This window comes from Bombus terrestris, chromosome 10 (assembly GCF_910591885.1).
Source record: "Bombus terrestris chromosome 10, iyBomTerr1.2, whole genome shotgun sequence".
In the NCBI taxonomy this organism is placed as follows: domain Eukaryota; kingdom Metazoa; phylum Arthropoda; class Insecta; order Hymenoptera; family Apidae; genus Bombus; species Bombus terrestris.
Window position 1 is genome coordinate 9,714,698 of NC_063278.1, and position 16,128 is coordinate 9,730,825.

At 29.8% G+C, this 16,128-nt stretch overlaps 3 protein-coding genes across 9 annotated transcripts in view; 2 read left to right on the top strand and 1 right to left on the bottom strand.

Moving 5' to 3' along the window:
* Positions 1-2,662, top strand: LOC100645602 (pentatricopeptide repeat-containing protein 1, mitochondrial). Of its 3 annotated transcripts, none has more exons than XM_003398140.4 (4): positions 1-155; positions 376-1,982; positions 2,062-2,367; positions 2,445-2,662. In XM_003398140.4, exons 2-4 carry the CDS (start codon positions 519-521, stop codon positions 2,559-2,561), a joined length of 1,887 nt encoding a protein of 628 aa, XP_003398188.2. In that variant the 5' UTR covers positions 1-155; positions 376-518; the 3' UTR covers positions 2,562-2,662. The 3 variants fall into 3 exon arrangements, with proteins under 3 accessions (XP_003398188.2, XP_048265732.1, XP_020720630.2); XM_048409775.1 differs by having other exon boundaries at positions 19-155; positions 362-1,982; XM_020864971.2 differs by having other exon boundaries at positions 19-155; positions 776-1,982.
* Positions 2,542-8,352, bottom strand: LOC100645381 (protein virilizer). 2 transcript variants are annotated; one of them, XM_012312443.2, is made up of 6 exons: positions 8,219-8,352; positions 7,607-7,703; positions 7,422-7,534; positions 6,970-7,333; positions 3,193-6,841; positions 2,542-3,095 (listed from the first exon to the last, which is right to left on the bottom strand). In XM_012312443.2, the coding sequence occupies exons 2-6, from the start codon at positions 7,658-7,660 to the stop codon at positions 2,803-2,805; spliced, it is 4,473 nt and encodes a 1,490-aa protein (XP_012167833.2). In that variant the 5' UTR covers positions 7,661-7,703; positions 8,219-8,352; the 3' UTR covers positions 2,542-2,802. The 2 variants fall into 2 exon arrangements, with proteins under 2 accessions (XP_012167833.2, XP_003398186.2); XM_003398138.4 differs by lacking the exon at positions 8,219-8,352 and adding an exon at positions 7,856-8,106.
* The window catches only part of LOC100645130 (supervillin), a 10,982-nt gene continuing 3,192 nt past the window's right edge, over positions 8,339-16,128 (top strand). Inside the window, exons 1-18 of one of the 4 annotated variants that reach the window (XM_048409758.1) lie at positions 8,339-8,477; positions 8,948-9,130; positions 9,301-9,459; positions 9,559-9,647; positions 9,725-9,854; positions 9,929-10,160; positions 10,246-11,649; positions 12,379-13,091; positions 13,170-13,375; positions 13,459-13,540; positions 13,646-13,799; positions 14,082-14,337; positions 14,418-14,694; positions 14,777-14,875; positions 14,956-15,124; positions 15,201-15,358; positions 15,431-15,874; positions 15,950-16,101. In XM_048409758.1, the coding sequence (XP_048265715.1) occupies positions 8,950-9,130; positions 9,301-9,459; positions 9,559-9,647; positions 9,725-9,854; positions 9,929-10,160; positions 10,246-11,649; positions 12,379-13,091; positions 13,170-13,375; positions 13,459-13,540; positions 13,646-13,799; positions 14,082-14,337; positions 14,418-14,694; positions 14,777-14,875; positions 14,956-15,124; positions 15,201-15,358; positions 15,431-15,874; positions 15,950-16,101 (4,905 nt within the window). In that variant the 5' untranslated portion in view covers positions 8,339-8,477; positions 8,948-8,949. Of the gene's footprint in view, positions 8,478-8,676; positions 8,879-8,947; positions 9,131-9,300; positions 9,460-9,558; positions 9,648-9,724; positions 9,855-9,928; positions 10,161-10,245; positions 11,650-12,378; positions 13,092-13,169; positions 13,376-13,458; positions 13,800-14,081; positions 14,338-14,417; positions 14,695-14,776; positions 14,876-14,955; positions 15,125-15,200; positions 15,359-15,430; positions 15,875-15,949; positions 16,102-16,128 lie in introns of all 4 variants that reach the window. The other 3 variants (XM_048409756.1, XM_020864969.2, XM_048409757.1) reach the window with 3 other exon arrangements.

Sequence of the window (16,128 nt, forward strand, 5' to 3'; positions counted from 1 at the left end):
CTAGCAGTACTAGCAGCTACTGGCTTTACCACTGTACCGTTATGAATAGTTGTAAGGTTGTAGTTGTACGTAGCGCTAGTGTGCCATTTCATTGTAACTAAACATTGTTAATTAAATAATTGAAATATTTATTGTTTTCTATGTAACATATGAATGTAAGTAGATTAATGTAATATTTTATGATTTAACTTTTTAATATATATGGATATATTTCATAACCTTTATTTCAAAATTTTTCTTTTATCTCTCATAATAACAGAAAAAAAATTCTCCCTTTGATAATAATAAAATGCTATTATAATTTTCTTTTCTTTATAGAAAGAAAAAAAATATATAGGAATATGTTTTAATTACTATATAGTATTTATATTTTAGATATTTGTTTTGGAAACGACAACCATTAAAACTAATAGAACTAAAAGACATGCAATAACAAATAATAAGACAGAAGGAAATATCTTATTGGTATGGATCTAGCTTAAACATATTAACTAAGACATTTTATTAACTTGTTAATTATGTTTTCTTCGAAAAAAAGTTGTTTTCCAAAAGCAAAAACTATTATAGGTTATGTAATTGATCGTTATTATTACATTAAACAAACGAAACAATTTTTATATTCATTACAAATATATAATTATATTAATTATACCAATAATAGAACATATTCATGGTTATGTTGTGATAAAAACCAGTGTGGTAAAAAATATATTTTAAATGCACTAAATAAAGATAGTCTTTCACATTTTCCAATTTATAATAAAAAATGTTATAGAACATTGTCAGAAGATAATAATACATTTGGAAATCTTTCATATGAGGAGTATGAAAAAATTGAATTGGATAAAGCAGAAAGAGAAGAAAGAAAATACGCAGAAAAAGTTATACCTCCAAAGAGACAAAGATTAAGTCATAGAGACTATTGTACACTTATTAAATCTCACTTATATAAAAAAAATTTACAGTTGGCTCTGAACATATTAGACTTAATGAAAGAAAATGGTGATAAACCTAATTTATATATATATAGACTATTACTTTCTAGTTTTTCTCGACAAGGTGATGTTAAACAATGTTTTAAATTATTTAAAAACCTAAAAGAAAGGGGTTTAACTCCTAGTGCGTCTATATATACTAGTTTACTTAATGCTTGTGCTACAACAAATGATACACAAAAAGCATTAAATCACTTGTCATTTTTACGAGAATATTTTTATAAGAGAAACATAGATTTGACTGATATAAATTATGCAACTCTCATTAGAGCATATAGTTGTCATAACCAAATTTTGATTGCTTTTGAAATAGCAGATGAAGCAAGGGATAAAAACATTTTTACACAGAATGTAATTGCTGCTTTGTTTCATGCAATAATCGGTGATAAAGAAAATGGACTAAAATATGGTTTAATTTTGTGGCATAAGATGAGAATAAGTAAAATACGGCCAACTATATTTCATTATAATCTTCTTTTAAGGACAATCAGAGATACAAAATTTGGTGATTTAAAAGTAAATGATATTATAGTACCAGAATTTATAGAAACTCAGATTCAACTCAGTGAAACAGGAAGGCCAGATTTATTAGATTTTCCACCAGTATTAACTACTTCACTTATTTCAGTACTTAGGAAGAATAATTATTTTATCTCAAATAATAATAATCCTAGACAACAACAAGAGCTAAATATAGATACAATTGATAAAAATCTACCATCAACCCTAAATTTAAATGACATATTACAAGAAAATAGATTATTCTTATTTGGCGGAATTGATAAGTTATTAAAACGTATGAAACATGATAATGTGCAACCTGATAAAAAGACACTAACATTAATGTTGGATTTACTGCCACCTACAGTAGAATCAGAAAAATCTTTTTGTAAATATATTGTTAAAAATGAACTAAAATTTGATATAACTTTTTTTAATATACTTATTAAAAGAAGATGTTTAAGAAAAGAATATCAAGCTGCTAAAGTAAGTAGTTATAATTTAATGAAATTTATTCTTAGTAAGTAATATGTAAATAATATCAATTATTTATATTACATTATAGGATGTACTCAATGATATTCAAATTCATCATTTGATACCAAATATTGTTACATTTGGAGCATTAGCTATTGGATGCAGAATGCACAAGGATGGAAGAGAACTTTTAGAACAAATGGATACCATTGGCTATGTACCAAATTATGTGATTTTAGAAACATTAATGTTCAATGCATGTAGTTTTAAAAACTTTGCTTATGTGTTGTATTTAATGAACTACATATTGAAGAATAGAATTGAACCATCGCAAGGAATATTGAATACTTTAGAAAAATTCGAAGAATTAGTATTGGAAATGATTAAAAATAAGGTATATAAATTATTTTTAAAATAACTGAAATATGTATAATTCATAATGATCTAATTCAATATTTACTAATATTTTAGGGTAACTACAAGTATAAAGCAATTAATGAAATTATGAAAGATTATAACAACTTTAAAATAAAATATGAAAATTGGAAAGAGAAAGTGCAAGGTGATATATTTGAAATATCAAGATGAATCTTTCTTTTGTTTAGAATTCTATTTTTACATCAATCTAGATTCATATTGACTTGAAATAGTTACATCGTTGTAAAATAAAATTTCTACATAAACAAATATTTTTACATGTTTTCATTTTATACCTATGTATGCAGATAATTATTTGTAGTAGTACTTAAAATAATTAAATCGGTCTATCTAATATAGTGATACCCTAAAGATATCAAATCATTAATGAACATTAGAATTTTAAAGCAAATTAGCGGAGATAAGAAGGACGAGTTTCTTGCGTCCAAGGACGACTCCTTGTTCCTGTGTTGATTGCTCGTGAAGGACATGTGCCACGAATGCTAAGTTTATTATATCCTGTAGGTCCAGTTGGTTGTGCTCCACATGTTTCTAATGCTACAAAATCATCTACATGAAGGGAAGGTGGTCGTGAAGTATTTGGTGGTCTTGATCTAAATGGATCTGCTCCTCTGCCTACACTTCCCACTACTGGTGCTCCTCTTAAAGAATTAGTGAATTGTGTTCGACCTCGCATAGGTGTAACTGTGAAGGAAAGTTTTTTAATTAAATTTTTACCAATTTTGCGCCAATATAAATAATTACAACCTAAACAAACATATAACAAATATGTGCAATTTACCGAATGGTTGTTTTACTTTAGAAACAGGAGATGTTGTTTGTTTTTGTACATCTCTATTTTCTTGATCATCAGTTTGAGCTTTTGATTGCAATGGTTGTGTAGCATCATCAGGTGGGGTTTTAGAACATAAATTTTGAGCTTCTGTTAGCAAATTAAAGTCAGTAGGAAGCAGTTCAGCTGCTAGCGCCAATAAATCTACTGTATTTTCATTTGGAGCTTGATTTGGACACATAAATGTAAATTTCTTTGGCCGTTTGGAAGCAAAATCTGGAGTACCCAAACATCGTTGAGAAAATTGATTCAATAGAGCTTCAGGAGTTGGCAATAACGGCTCTAACATTTCTGGAATTGGTTCTTTTTCTTCTTTATCTTCTGCAGATTTTAAGATTTCAACTAATTCTTGTGCACGTTTTATCTTTTCCAAAGGATGATCATTCTTATCCCATAATATTAAAGCTGCTAATTGCTGTATACGTAAATACAAAGATCTTCCTTGTGATTCAGACGCAATTAAATTTTCTAAAAACATTATAGTTAAATCTATAACAGGTTGAGCTTCTGGATCTTCAAATACCAAAATATGGTCTAATAATGACCGTAATGCATCAGGATTATTTTCTAAACAACTTTTTACGTGATATAAACCATAATTATGACTAATAAGAGACAAAAGTATACGAAGTGTACTTCGTAATATATCGGGTTCGAATTTTGTGCTAGTTGCTAATATATCAATTAATACAGCTAAAATAGATAAAAGTGGTTCTTTACTTGGTACTGAATGAGTGAGTCTTTTTTCAAATGGTTCATTGACATCTTCTTGCATAAGACTTAGTGTACAATCACACAATGTTTCAAAGATATCTAAAATTTCATATTGCATCCTAACATCGTTTGTATTTTTAAGTGCAGTGCACATCATTTCAATAACAGGTGGATATTTTTGGTCAGATTTAACTTGTGCTCTAGATGCAGGACTAGTTAAAGTTAACAAAGTAGCCTTCATAGGTGCATGTCTTGCAAGTTCACTAAGTAAAGCAAGAATTAAGACATTACTTTCTAGTGGTGTAGCAGCTATTACACCATCTAATAAACATCTACCTACGAGTAGTGCTGTAGGTGCTGCTAAATCACTTAATTGCTTGCATACTTTTGAGAGGAGAATTAATAAATCTTTATTCCAACTGGCACAAAGCAATCGTAATGTTTCAGTTAAATTATTAGCTTGTGCCTGCAAATGCGCAGACCATAGTTTTCTAAGACCTAAAACTCGGGTAGCATCTTCAGTCAGCATTGTTTGTTTTGAAGTTAAAACAGGTGGTAATAAACGTGTTAAAAGTTTCAAGCCTGGCATGAAATTACATGGGCTTAGAGAAACCATCTTGAGAACTTCGCCTAACATTTGAGTCCATAATGATTTTGCTACATTTCCAGATCCATCTGAATCCACAGCCTGTGTAAATACTAAAAGTGTCCCTACTATTTCCTCAGATAAAGTTTGAACAATTCGAATAGGAGGAATAGCTTCTACTAATGAATAAACGCCAAGTAATGGTATTACAGCTGTTAGATCTTTGAAATCTGTAGCCATACACTTCACAAGACGTTCCAATAATGCTCTTGTTAATCTGACACATGGAAGAAGTAATGCAACCAATGCTAAGCCTCTCCTGCCTGTTAGAGCTGCACGATGTAAAAATGGTTGTTCATAGAATTCCGAAATATTTGCCATAACTGCAATAAGAGCTGTCAAACCATCAGCAGCAAACAATTGAGTTAATGCATTCCTGTATTTTAATTCAATATAAGGTTCCATTGGATCCACATCATTATTTGAAGGAAAGACAAGATAATATAAAATTCTACATGCTGTAATTAATTGTCCTGGAAGAGAAGCTGCTTTATCTGCATTTTTTCTAATGCATGCAACAAGTGGTGAGACATCCCCATAATTCCAATGAGATGGCTGCGCTGCTGTTGACAGATATGATGTAACATCTTTCAATACAGCTTGCGTTCGTGATTTTTCTAAAATAATTCCAGCGCGATTTTGAAATACCTCTATTCGGTCAGAATAGCGAATTGTTGCTGATATAATTTCTGCAGAGAATTCACACAAATTTGAGTCAGAAAGATAGGGGATTAAAATTTCAATAAATTCTCCTTTAGAAAGTACTGTTATTACAGCTTGTAAACCTTCAGGAAATATTAAGAAAGAATGAAGTTTTTTTAAAGCCATCCAGTCTGAAGGTTGATATTTTAAATGTAATAAACATTGTACAACTTGAAGACGCCAAGCTAAGACCAATCCTGCACCAGGTAAATCACATTTCAAAGCTTTTAAAATTAATTTGGTAACTTCTGGTTCTTTTAATAAATATAATAAGCCTTCTTTTGTATCAGAAATACGTAAGAGGAAACGTCGAGTAGCTTTAATTAAATTTAAATCTGATTTTGGAGAAGTAAGAGCAAATAGAATATGATATAAAAGTTTATGATATTCAAAATATGCTATCAGATGACATCGAGGATTTCGATTATGCTCCCGTTCAAATTCCATTTGTACTCCAGCTGGAAGTTGCCGTTTTGGTTGAGCCATTAATGTAGGTGAACATATATATGTATTTGTTAATTCAGTAATAGCCAACTCATCAATTTCTTTCATTTCATCAAGAAATTCATATGTGTGAACTTTCCTTAATAAAGAACTTAAAGCATATTTTAATCTCGCTAACTTTGCTGTATCTAACATCATTAAGGCGTTTTTATATAAATTACTTTTTGATATAAGAAATTCTCGAACAATTATTGGACTTATTAATGCAGCATCCAATGTACGAAGAGCGGAAAGTTTCACAGGAAGTGCTACATTTTCGCGCATACATAGCGCTAATAATTTATAAGGTGCATCTACTTTTAATAGAATATCTGGACCTTGCGGAAGTTTACATAAAGTTTCTGCTAATCGTACACCAACTTTAACATGGCGAACTTTGTAAGCTGGTTGAGGTTGAGCACATGCAAGGTCCATATCCAAACCAGCATTTACGATATTAGTCAAATCATTAAAATCCGTATTATTCAAATGAAAAGGACTAAGTATTGCGCATAAAGATTCGCAATTGTGAACAAATGCCTCTTTTTCTTGACCTGAAGCATTATTAAAATGTAAAACTGATTTTGATATAGATTGAAATATTTCATGAATCTTATCCAACATTTCTTTGTTATTGTGGCATTCTTCAACAACATTCAATGATTCTTCTAATTCAAACAGATCAGGTGGTGTTATGGAATAAATATTATTTAGCTGAATATTTTCACATTCATATTCTACAGTAGGTGGTATATCATCTGCCATTATATCTTCATCAGATAATATAGGCTCAAAAGGTTCTCCAGTTTCTTGTTCACCACCATCCTGTTCTGCTTCTTCTTCTTCAGCCGATATACTTTCAGGACTTAAAGAAACTAAAGATTCAGAAGGTGGTGAAGAAGGGCGTTTCGTAGATTTTAAAGTGCTGTTTGTAGCATCTTCCTCCCAATGTCCCATTTCTGTCTTTCCAGTATCTGATGTTGAATTTCTAGATGATTCTACTATTTGAATTGGTTGTATAGAAGGAGGGGGCGTTGCTGCTACACATGTTTCCTATAAATTCCATATAAATCTTTTACAATTATTATTCCCAAATTAAGTCTTATAAATTTATAAATATGTGTGTGCATATGCGTCTAATTTATATATACGTGTATATATACATATATATAGTAACTTACATTTGAGTTTGTTTGTGCTTGATTTTCATAGTACCATTCGGATTGTTGCTCTGAAATTTGAGTAGTATTTTCTACAACTTCTTCCAACCCACTAACACAAGCTGCAGAACCAGCAGCCGAACTAACAACTTCTTGTGGATTATTTAAAGATTTTGTTAATGTTCCATATACTGCTAAAGTAATGGTAGTATACCAGCCTCTTAATACCAATCCATCTGTTGGTATTTGTTTTCTTTCACATTCTAATTGAATATGAATATTTTGCTTATATTCCAACTCCCCAAGTGATTCAAATGTAGAAGCACCAGGTTTACTTAAATCATTTACAAAAAATTCAATTTCAAATTGAGATGGATTTGTAGCCCTAACATACGTAAAAGAAATAGAATAATTTATTTAAAAGAAAATAATTTTTTATCTTGATATATAACTTTTATGAAATAACTCAATACCCTAAACGAACACCTCCAGGAAAATCAGCTTGTACTCTAGCACCTAATGGAATAATTCTAACTTCACTTATATAAACAGGTTTTGGAAATTGTACTAAATCTAGATTAAGCTCCTGAAATAAACAAATAGTTTTATTGAAATTATTATATTACACCTGAAACAAACAAAATAACCTAACACTTACTTCAGAAATATCATGTGAAAAGGTATCAAAGAATAATAATTCTGTATTGTCCATGTTTCAGTTATTTCAACATAAAGTGGTTTGAAATATCATTTTCCTATAAAAAGATCAAAATTATGACTATACTATGTATTTGACACAACAAATACTTCAAATATTTATTACTATTTTCTTCAATTATTGCATAATGAAATTACATTCTATTTCAATATTCAGGCATTTAATTGTAAACAAAACATTAATACTTACAACATGATTTACATAAAATTAATGTTTTAAAATCATTTTGAAAATGACATTTTCAATAAATTATGTATACAATGTTTGTATACGTAATTCCAATTTCAATTTTCGACTTATGTTATGGAATATTTTTTCTTACATTAATTAGAGGATATTAAAACGTATAGCAGTAAAAGGAAGTAGACAAATCTTAAGTTTTTAAAAAATTTGAGTATTTTCCAATGAATTATACATGTGTTATCTTTTATTCTTTTATAACAATATATATTTATTTAATTCAAGTAACGCCATCTGGTTTCACTTAATATCTACCTTCGGTTTCATTCGTACTACTTCGTTATGAGTGAGAGAAATTGTAATGACTAATACCTGTGCAATCTTTCCTGCGAACGAATTTTTCTTTCCGTTGTAAAATTTTTGTCTACGATAAAACTTGAATTTCACATATTTTGTATATTTGCCCGATTTTAATGGGTGCTTTTTATATGTATTTTATAAGTAGTACTTATCGAATAGCTGTGATAACGACATAACTGATCTGCGTCACTGGTTGCGTTCTTGATTATTTGTAAATTTGTTTTTTGAAATCGTCATACAGCTGCAATGAAACAAAAGTTATATTAGATCAGTAAGTGTGAGGAGAGTTTTTGTTATAATTCATACTGTATAACATTAGAACATTGTAAACATTTTAAATATCATTAAATTTAACAAATATAGAGTTACCTTTTTTCAATAAGAATCTTTCGTATTATATTTTGTAACAATATGTATGGTTAAATTTCAGTTTTGAAACAGGTGAAAATTTTTGTTAACATTATTTTTAGATTCAAAACTATGTATACATATGTTCTAAACTGATAAGGAATAAATGAATTACTGTCAAAACGTTTGCGATTATTATTTTTATTTATTAAAATATATAATATTATTATATTATCAAAAATCACAAAAATTTTTAATTTTATATTTATATTTATCTCCTATATAACCTATACTTTTGGATCTCAAGAAATTAAATATGTTTGTGTATGTATAATTAAGTAATAATAAGAATCATCTTTAGAAATATTAGATATAATAACTATTTGCTTTTAGGAATGGTAGCTGCTGGAGCCACAGTTTTAATGGCAACCAGTGAAGGAACTTCAAATAAAACACAAAATAATTCCACACAATATGAAAATCATAATATTTGTTGTCACTATAATGAAGTACATAATAATCAACAAAATTCAGAATGTCCAATTAAAAAGAATATAACATCTTGTAACATAAATAGTAAGTATTTTAAATAATAGTAAATATAGTCCATATATTTTTAATTCTCTCAATAAGTTCTATATTATATATTATTGGTACAAAAAACAATTGCCAAAAAGTACAGTTTTTGGGATATATGTAATGTACTTCAGTTTGATATCAACAATTGTCAATGTTTTCTGTAATAGAGAATAAAAGTCGTAGCCCCATGTTGGAAAAAAATAGTCGATTGATTTCAAGATCAGAAAATAAGGAGAGTAGTAAGAATCTTACATTATATAAAACGGCATCAGTTCGTGAAACAAAAGCTTCTAGATTACGAGCTGCCTCCATTATATCACCTAATGGTAAGTTACTTATTATAGCTATTTTAAATAGATCGATATAATTTAATATCTGCATATGTATGTGCTTCATAATTTATAGTAATTACTGCATTTATATAGGTGGAACAGTGTTATCAAGAAGATTAGGTATGTCAGAAAATTCTACACCCTTGGGCCTCCAACCTAGTACTAGCTTATCAATTAAAGATGTGAGTTATCATATCTACTGTGATTATAGAATATAGATATATTAATATATTATACAATACCTAACAATATTATACAGGAACATCCAATATCAAGTAATAGTAGTATTACAAATTCGCCACGAGAAAGGGATAAAAGTTACAAAAGAAAATCATATTTAAATCGGTCATTTAATGTGGAAACAGCAACAGGAGATCGTTCAAATCAATGTAAGTGATCTAAGAATATTTATTTTCTACTTTACTAAAAATTTTACTTTATTAAAAATTTTTGTATGTTTTAGCTGAATGTAATATTAGACAAACTAGAAGACAATCAAATAAACAAGGCTACATATCTGATACAATATCTACTTCATATTCTAGTAATCAACATCAAGCAACTAATCTAAGTAAAATGCCTTTTGACTCAAAAATCACTTGCTCGAAAGTTAAAGAAAATTGTTCAAAAACTTATACATTGCCTTCATTGAATTCTCCTGCAAACATTAAACATTCAAATATACAACGAACTAGGTAGTTGTGTTTGTTAATATTTTTATGGTGTAGCTTTTATAATTTACACTAACATTTGAAATCGTTATATAATTTAATTTCGCAGTAATGGCGGACATAGTGATTCAGAAGTTTCGCGAAGAGTTGATGCATTAACAGCGTTAACAAAATCTGCAATAGAACGCGTAGAAAGGCTTAAATCACAGTCAAATTTGCCAACAAATTATGGATTACGATTGGAAAATCGTTCATCTAATACTCCATGTCAAGTCACAGAAAACAGCACGAATAATACGCGTGCATTACAATTATCTCCAAGAAAAAGTTCTATTTTGAAAAAATCAAATGATGAACACTCTCAAGATGGATCTTTAAGTCATCAACATACACCGGTTTCAATTCTTAAACATAAGATGTCTGATATTGATACAGGCCAAAATATATCTACCATTGTGAATCATACAGTTCTGCCTGTAACATTTTCACCATCTGTTAGGGAACTAACACATAAAAAACATGGTATTTTAAAAAAGCGAAGTAGTTTGGATGAAAGTGAAATACTTCGACGGCGGAGTTGTTCACCCGATATTTCGTCTACTGACAATACTTATTCTGAATTCAGGCCGATATTAAAAAATCAAAGACGATCATCTTTGGATGAAATTATTAAAAGGGATCAAAGTCCAGATCCTCAGCCTACTTCAATATTAAAACGAAAATCATCTAGAGAAGATGATAGAGAAGATCGTCAGGTTGGTTCTGCAGAACCACAAGGTATACTTAAAAGAAAATCTACAAATAGTCAACGAATGACTACTGTTAATCATCACGTGACCATTACAATGGATGCAACAAACGTCACTGGTCCGGAAATACTTGATAGTTCTGAAGTAAGGCCAATCCTAAAGAAAAAGCATAGTAGAGAAGAATCATTTGGTAGTGATCCACCATCTTTAGAACCACGACCAATACTAAAAAAGAAATCCAGTACAGAATCAGATGAACATGATGATAAACCTAAAAAGACTATTTTGAAATGTACGCGAAAAAATTCACAAGATGAATGTAACTATGAGACAGAATTGACTTCGCCAAAAAAATTGTCAATGCTTAGAAATCGTACGTTACAAAATAGAACAAGCGGAGTGTTGGAGAATGATGCTGTACGACCTATATTAAAGCAACCTGGCAATAGGGACAACGAATCGCGAGTCCGTTTAAACTTATATGATGAAACAGTCATTAGTGATGATATATGTACAGAAACAACAAATTTATTTTTGCGAAAAAGAGCACAATCTGTGGGACATATACAACCTTCTAATATTCCTAATGAATTCACTGGTGTACTTAACAAACGAAGATCTCTTGAGTTAATATCTGTAGGTGCTATATCAGAAGAAAAATCACAAGTGAAGTTAACAACCAGTAACATCTATTTAAAAGCAGCTCCTTCTCTAGATGATGAGAGTGCCAAGACTTCTATTATTCCTTGTGACAAATTGTACAGGTAATATTAAAGAATTAAGCTATCATCATTTATAATAGGGATTACTTTTTATGAAATTAAGGATTATATTTTTCAAATATATCTTTTATATCTATTTATATTATTTATATCTAGAAAACAACAATTATGTTAGGATTTTGTTATGCTAAAGATTTCATTAAAATATATCCTATAATTTTTATTAACTTATTATTGTGTATCAATGTGATATATATAGTACTCTGTAGCATATACATTTGTTTATGTATTTAGTCTGTATAGTAATATGTAACTTTGGCAAGACGTTGAATCTGTGCCAAGTTTAATTATAGATCACCTAGCAATTCTAAAAGCTACAGAAAACAGAGAATCAGAGCATGCACACAACCTGTATGTCCATCTAAAAGTTACTTCTGATTTAAGATAGTACGTCTTTTTTTCTCGAACACAACTCAAAACTTACAAAAGGTATTAAATTTAAGGTGTTTTTCTGTTTTCTACTTACTTGTATGAAGTGTATGCATAAACTAAAGTATAGATTACTAATGAAAAAAGATTTATAAGTTTTAGTGATAAGTACTTATTAAATCTTCTTGTGTGTATACATTTAGATTATAAGTCACAACATTTTTGCATTGTAAGGCTTAAAATAATACTGTTTTTAAATTTTATAACAATTTATATAAATCACATTTCCTTGTTTTGAATTGTAGAAAACATATAAGAAAATAATAATGTGTTTAATTGTAGCACAATAAAAGAGAAATTCACAGACAAGGAAAAGCAAACTGTCATAGTATTTGAAAGCAAAGAAGGAAATAAAGTGATTTCAGATGGACCTGTAGATAACAATATTGATAATAGTACTCCAGTTTCCATTAGAATGAGTGATAAAGAGGGTTCAAATAATGAAATATTGTGTGTGCAAGAAAAGGCAGATGATGGAAATATTCAAGAAAGTAATAGTGTACATCGCAGCAACAGTGTTTCCAAAATGACATTGCATTTTAAAACTTTGCACGAAAAGGCAAATTCTAAGGAAAAGGATGGCATGTCTCAAAAAACACTGAATAAAGGTTCACATGGTGTACAACGATATAGAGATCGAAAGAATCAAGGAAATGATAGATTTAACACACAACCAATAACTTTTCAAGAAGTGCAGGAAGCAGTTCTACAAAATCAACGCAATGTCACATCAGTTAAAAAATCAAATTTGGCAGAAACTACAACTGATGATGAATTTGATCCTTCTAAATTAAGTTTGGCAGAACGAGTGCGTTTGTTCAATCAAAAAATTGATACCGAAAAAAGTTCAATATCAAATACCATGCCATTAGAAAGACATTCACGCAGACGGCCGGCTGCTCGTTATAAAACTCAACCAGTTACATCCGAAGAAGTCGAAGTAGCATCTCGAATATCTCCATTAAATACTATTAATCAATGTTCATTAGATACTAGTAAGTTTTGTATGTTTATTATGAAACATATATTTGTATAATATAAATTATCAATATTCTAATTATTTCAATTTTAAGGTGATTTGCCGAAAAGCATTTTAAAACCTGTTGCGTTACAAGCGCATAATTCGTCGCAAACAAAAAATCTTGAACTCGAAGGAATGAAATTAATAAAATCTGTACTTAAAAAAGAATCTGAAGAATTAGAACAACGGACATCTGAAAGTTGTGATATTTCATCGCGTTTTAAATTAAAACCTAATTTAAAATTGGAAGAAAATAAGGTAGATAGTAATATTTGGCTAGGAAAAATAAATAATTTAATATAAATATGGACTTTAGTTTTAATATAAACTGTTATATACAGATAGGGAGCATAATGGAAAATAATTATCCAACGCAATGTGGTTTGAGTTGTGCCTATAGTGAAAAAGATAACCATATAGAAGGTAGGCAACATAAAATTAAACAAAAGTATACAGTGCCTTTTCACAAATATAGTACTCAGGATGAATTAAATAGAACAAAAATCAAATCTGCATTAAATAACATAGATAATGTTCAAACTGTAATTGCTACATCTAAGAAATACGAAGAAACTCTTCAAACATCTGGAGGTGAGACATTCTCTGTAAGTCATGAAACATGTAACATAAAAGCTGAAGCTGCATCTCCTTATCGTCATCCTATTTTTTCAAAACAAACCAGGTAACAGATTTTATATTTATCTATTTATAAAAACTATATTAAATGAAATATAATTCTATATTAATATAAATATATTTTTAATGTTAGATATTAATAAGGCTTGTAGAAGTTGCATAAATGATCAAAAAATTTGCTACACTTTTTAGTAGAATATGTTTTATCAAATATGGCTTTTACCTGACATCGAACCTTCTATTTATTGTTCCAACTACTGATAAGATTATATTATGTAAAAAAGCATGGATGTAGACGTATATATGTATTACAATTAACTACTTATAGGTGTACTTCATTGTCAAAGAGCGTTAGTCATCACGCGATTAGCAACAAAACCAATGAATGTGAGTTGAATAGTGCAATAATACCAAAGCATGGTGTACATCTTCCAGAACTATGTCGTAGCGCAACGCAGGCAATACCGACAATAGATATTAATGATGGCCCAAGTATGAGTATTGCAGAACGACTAGCTGCGCTACAACGTAGCGGAAATACAAACTGGAAACGACGTATAGCTTCCGAATCATCTAATTCAATGGTAAATGACATTAAATTAATTTTATTGCAAAATCAGAACATATTGCATTATTTACTATTAGTAATTAAAATTGATATTAGGATGGAGTATGTTCCAATTCATTGAATAAGGAAGAACTGAGTATCAAACAAGGAGTACTTGCAGATTGTCTTGGAAAGTTAGAATCTGCAACAGAAGGTTGGAAGAAAAGAATAGCAGCTCCAGATGTAACAAAGTTTACAGTAGCTGGTAAAATGAAGGTAGAACAATTGGAAAACCTAGATCCAGGATCGTCATCTCCGCTTATTGAAGCTACAGGAAATATTATAGATAGAAAGAAAAAAACCCCTCGTCCTGAACGATTTAGAGCAAAGAAAGGTAATATTATTTAAGATGTTTTCAGCGTTTTTAAACATAAATCCCTAAGTAGGGTATTAAGGATGTCATCATTTATTTTCAGGATATATGAAAGATGCTGTATCTACTCCAACTAGTCCAAATAAAGATTCATGCATTAAATTACGCGGAAGCTTCTCTGAACCTGCAAGCGATGACAGTGGTTAGTGAATAGTTATTTTTGGAGTTATATCAGAGTATTTTTCTTTCACCATTAGCATTACTTGAAAATGTATGTCATAGCTGAAGAAGTGAAAACGGGGAAGAACGTATCACCTGTTGTCTCAGTACCTAAGATAGACGACGAGACATTCACCTCCTTCTTTACTGGAATTTCATTAGAGAAATGCGAGGCTGAATCTGTTGATTTAAATGAAAGCGATTTCGACATGATTACATCGCAATCTGAATTGTAAACCTTTTATTTTTTACTAATATTGTTAATCATACAGTAAGTTCTAAGTTCTCATATATTTATATTATTATAGATTAGTTCAAAAGCGAAATATACGATTGAAACGACGACGGTTTGTGTCTAGAAATCCACTTAAAACGCTTGCAGCTCGTACTGACTTAAAATCAGAGTATACTGAGATACGAACTGGTATTGCGGAAAAAGTAATGAAACAATTAAATGTTGAAAAATGTAAGTCTTTATCGAATATTAAATAATTGATATGTGACACTATAATATTTATGTTATTGTACCATGTTACAGTAGCTAAAAATTCATCATTAGCTATGGAAGCTTTAGCTGGCCTAGCTTCTACTGAAGACTTTAGTAATATAACACTAAGGAACGTAACAGATACAAATATTTCTTCGAATAGATTACAACCATACAAAGACTTGATGTTACTTTTAATTAAAGGCCGGAGACATGTACAAGTGAGATTAGTCGAGCCAGTTGCAGAAAGCATAAATAGTGGCGATAATTTTGTTCTAGTAACAAAATCAGAGGTTTATAATTACATTGGGAAATATTGTAATGTTATCGAAAAAGCACGAGGTGCAGAAATTGCATTGAGTATTCAGCAAAATAAGGATCTTGGTTGCCAAACATTTCAAGTTATTACTATTAATGAAGATAAATTAACTTGCACAAAAAGTCAACTACAAAAATTCTGGAGTTATCTTGGTGCAGAAAATGAGAACGTAGATGGTAAGCTAGTATTGTGTCATATATGATGTAACAATATCTTGTAAAACATTAATAGCATTGTATAAATAATAATAGTCATTGAGGGTGGACATCCTGATGAAGATGAGCTTTACGAAACATTCATGATAGATACAAATATGGTATACGAAATTAAAGATGAAGAACTGGTGCCACTTGAAAAATATTGGGGTACTATACCAAAAATTGAAATGCTCGACCCAAATAAGGTAGATATTTTAACATGATATGTGGGA

Bases quoted from the DNA above. Each gene is read 5' to 3' on its own strand.
- LOC100645381 (XM_012312443.2), bottom strand. From the start codon at position 7,660: ATGGACAATACAGAATTATTATTCTTTGATACCTTTTCACATGATATT. The intron at 7,535-7,606 runs GTAAGTGTTAGG...TGTTTATTTCAG, and splicing joins TTTCACATGATATTTCTGAA to GAGCTTAATCTAGATTTAGT. The intron at 7,334-7,421 runs GTATTGAGTTAT...TACGTATGTTAG, and splicing joins CCTGGAGGTGTTCGTTTAGG to GGCTACAAATCCATCTCAAT.
- LOC100645602 (XM_003398140.4), top strand. From the start codon at position 519: ATGTTTTCTTCGAAAAAAAGTTGTTTTCCAAAAGCAAAAACTATTATA. The intron at 1,983-2,061 runs GTAAGTAGTTAT...ATTACATTATAG, and splicing joins AAGAATATCAAGCTGCTAAA to GATGTACTCAATGATATTCA. The intron at 2,368-2,444 runs GTATATAAATTA...CTAATATTTTAG, and splicing joins TGGAAATGATTAAAAATAAG to GGTAACTACAAGTATAAAGC.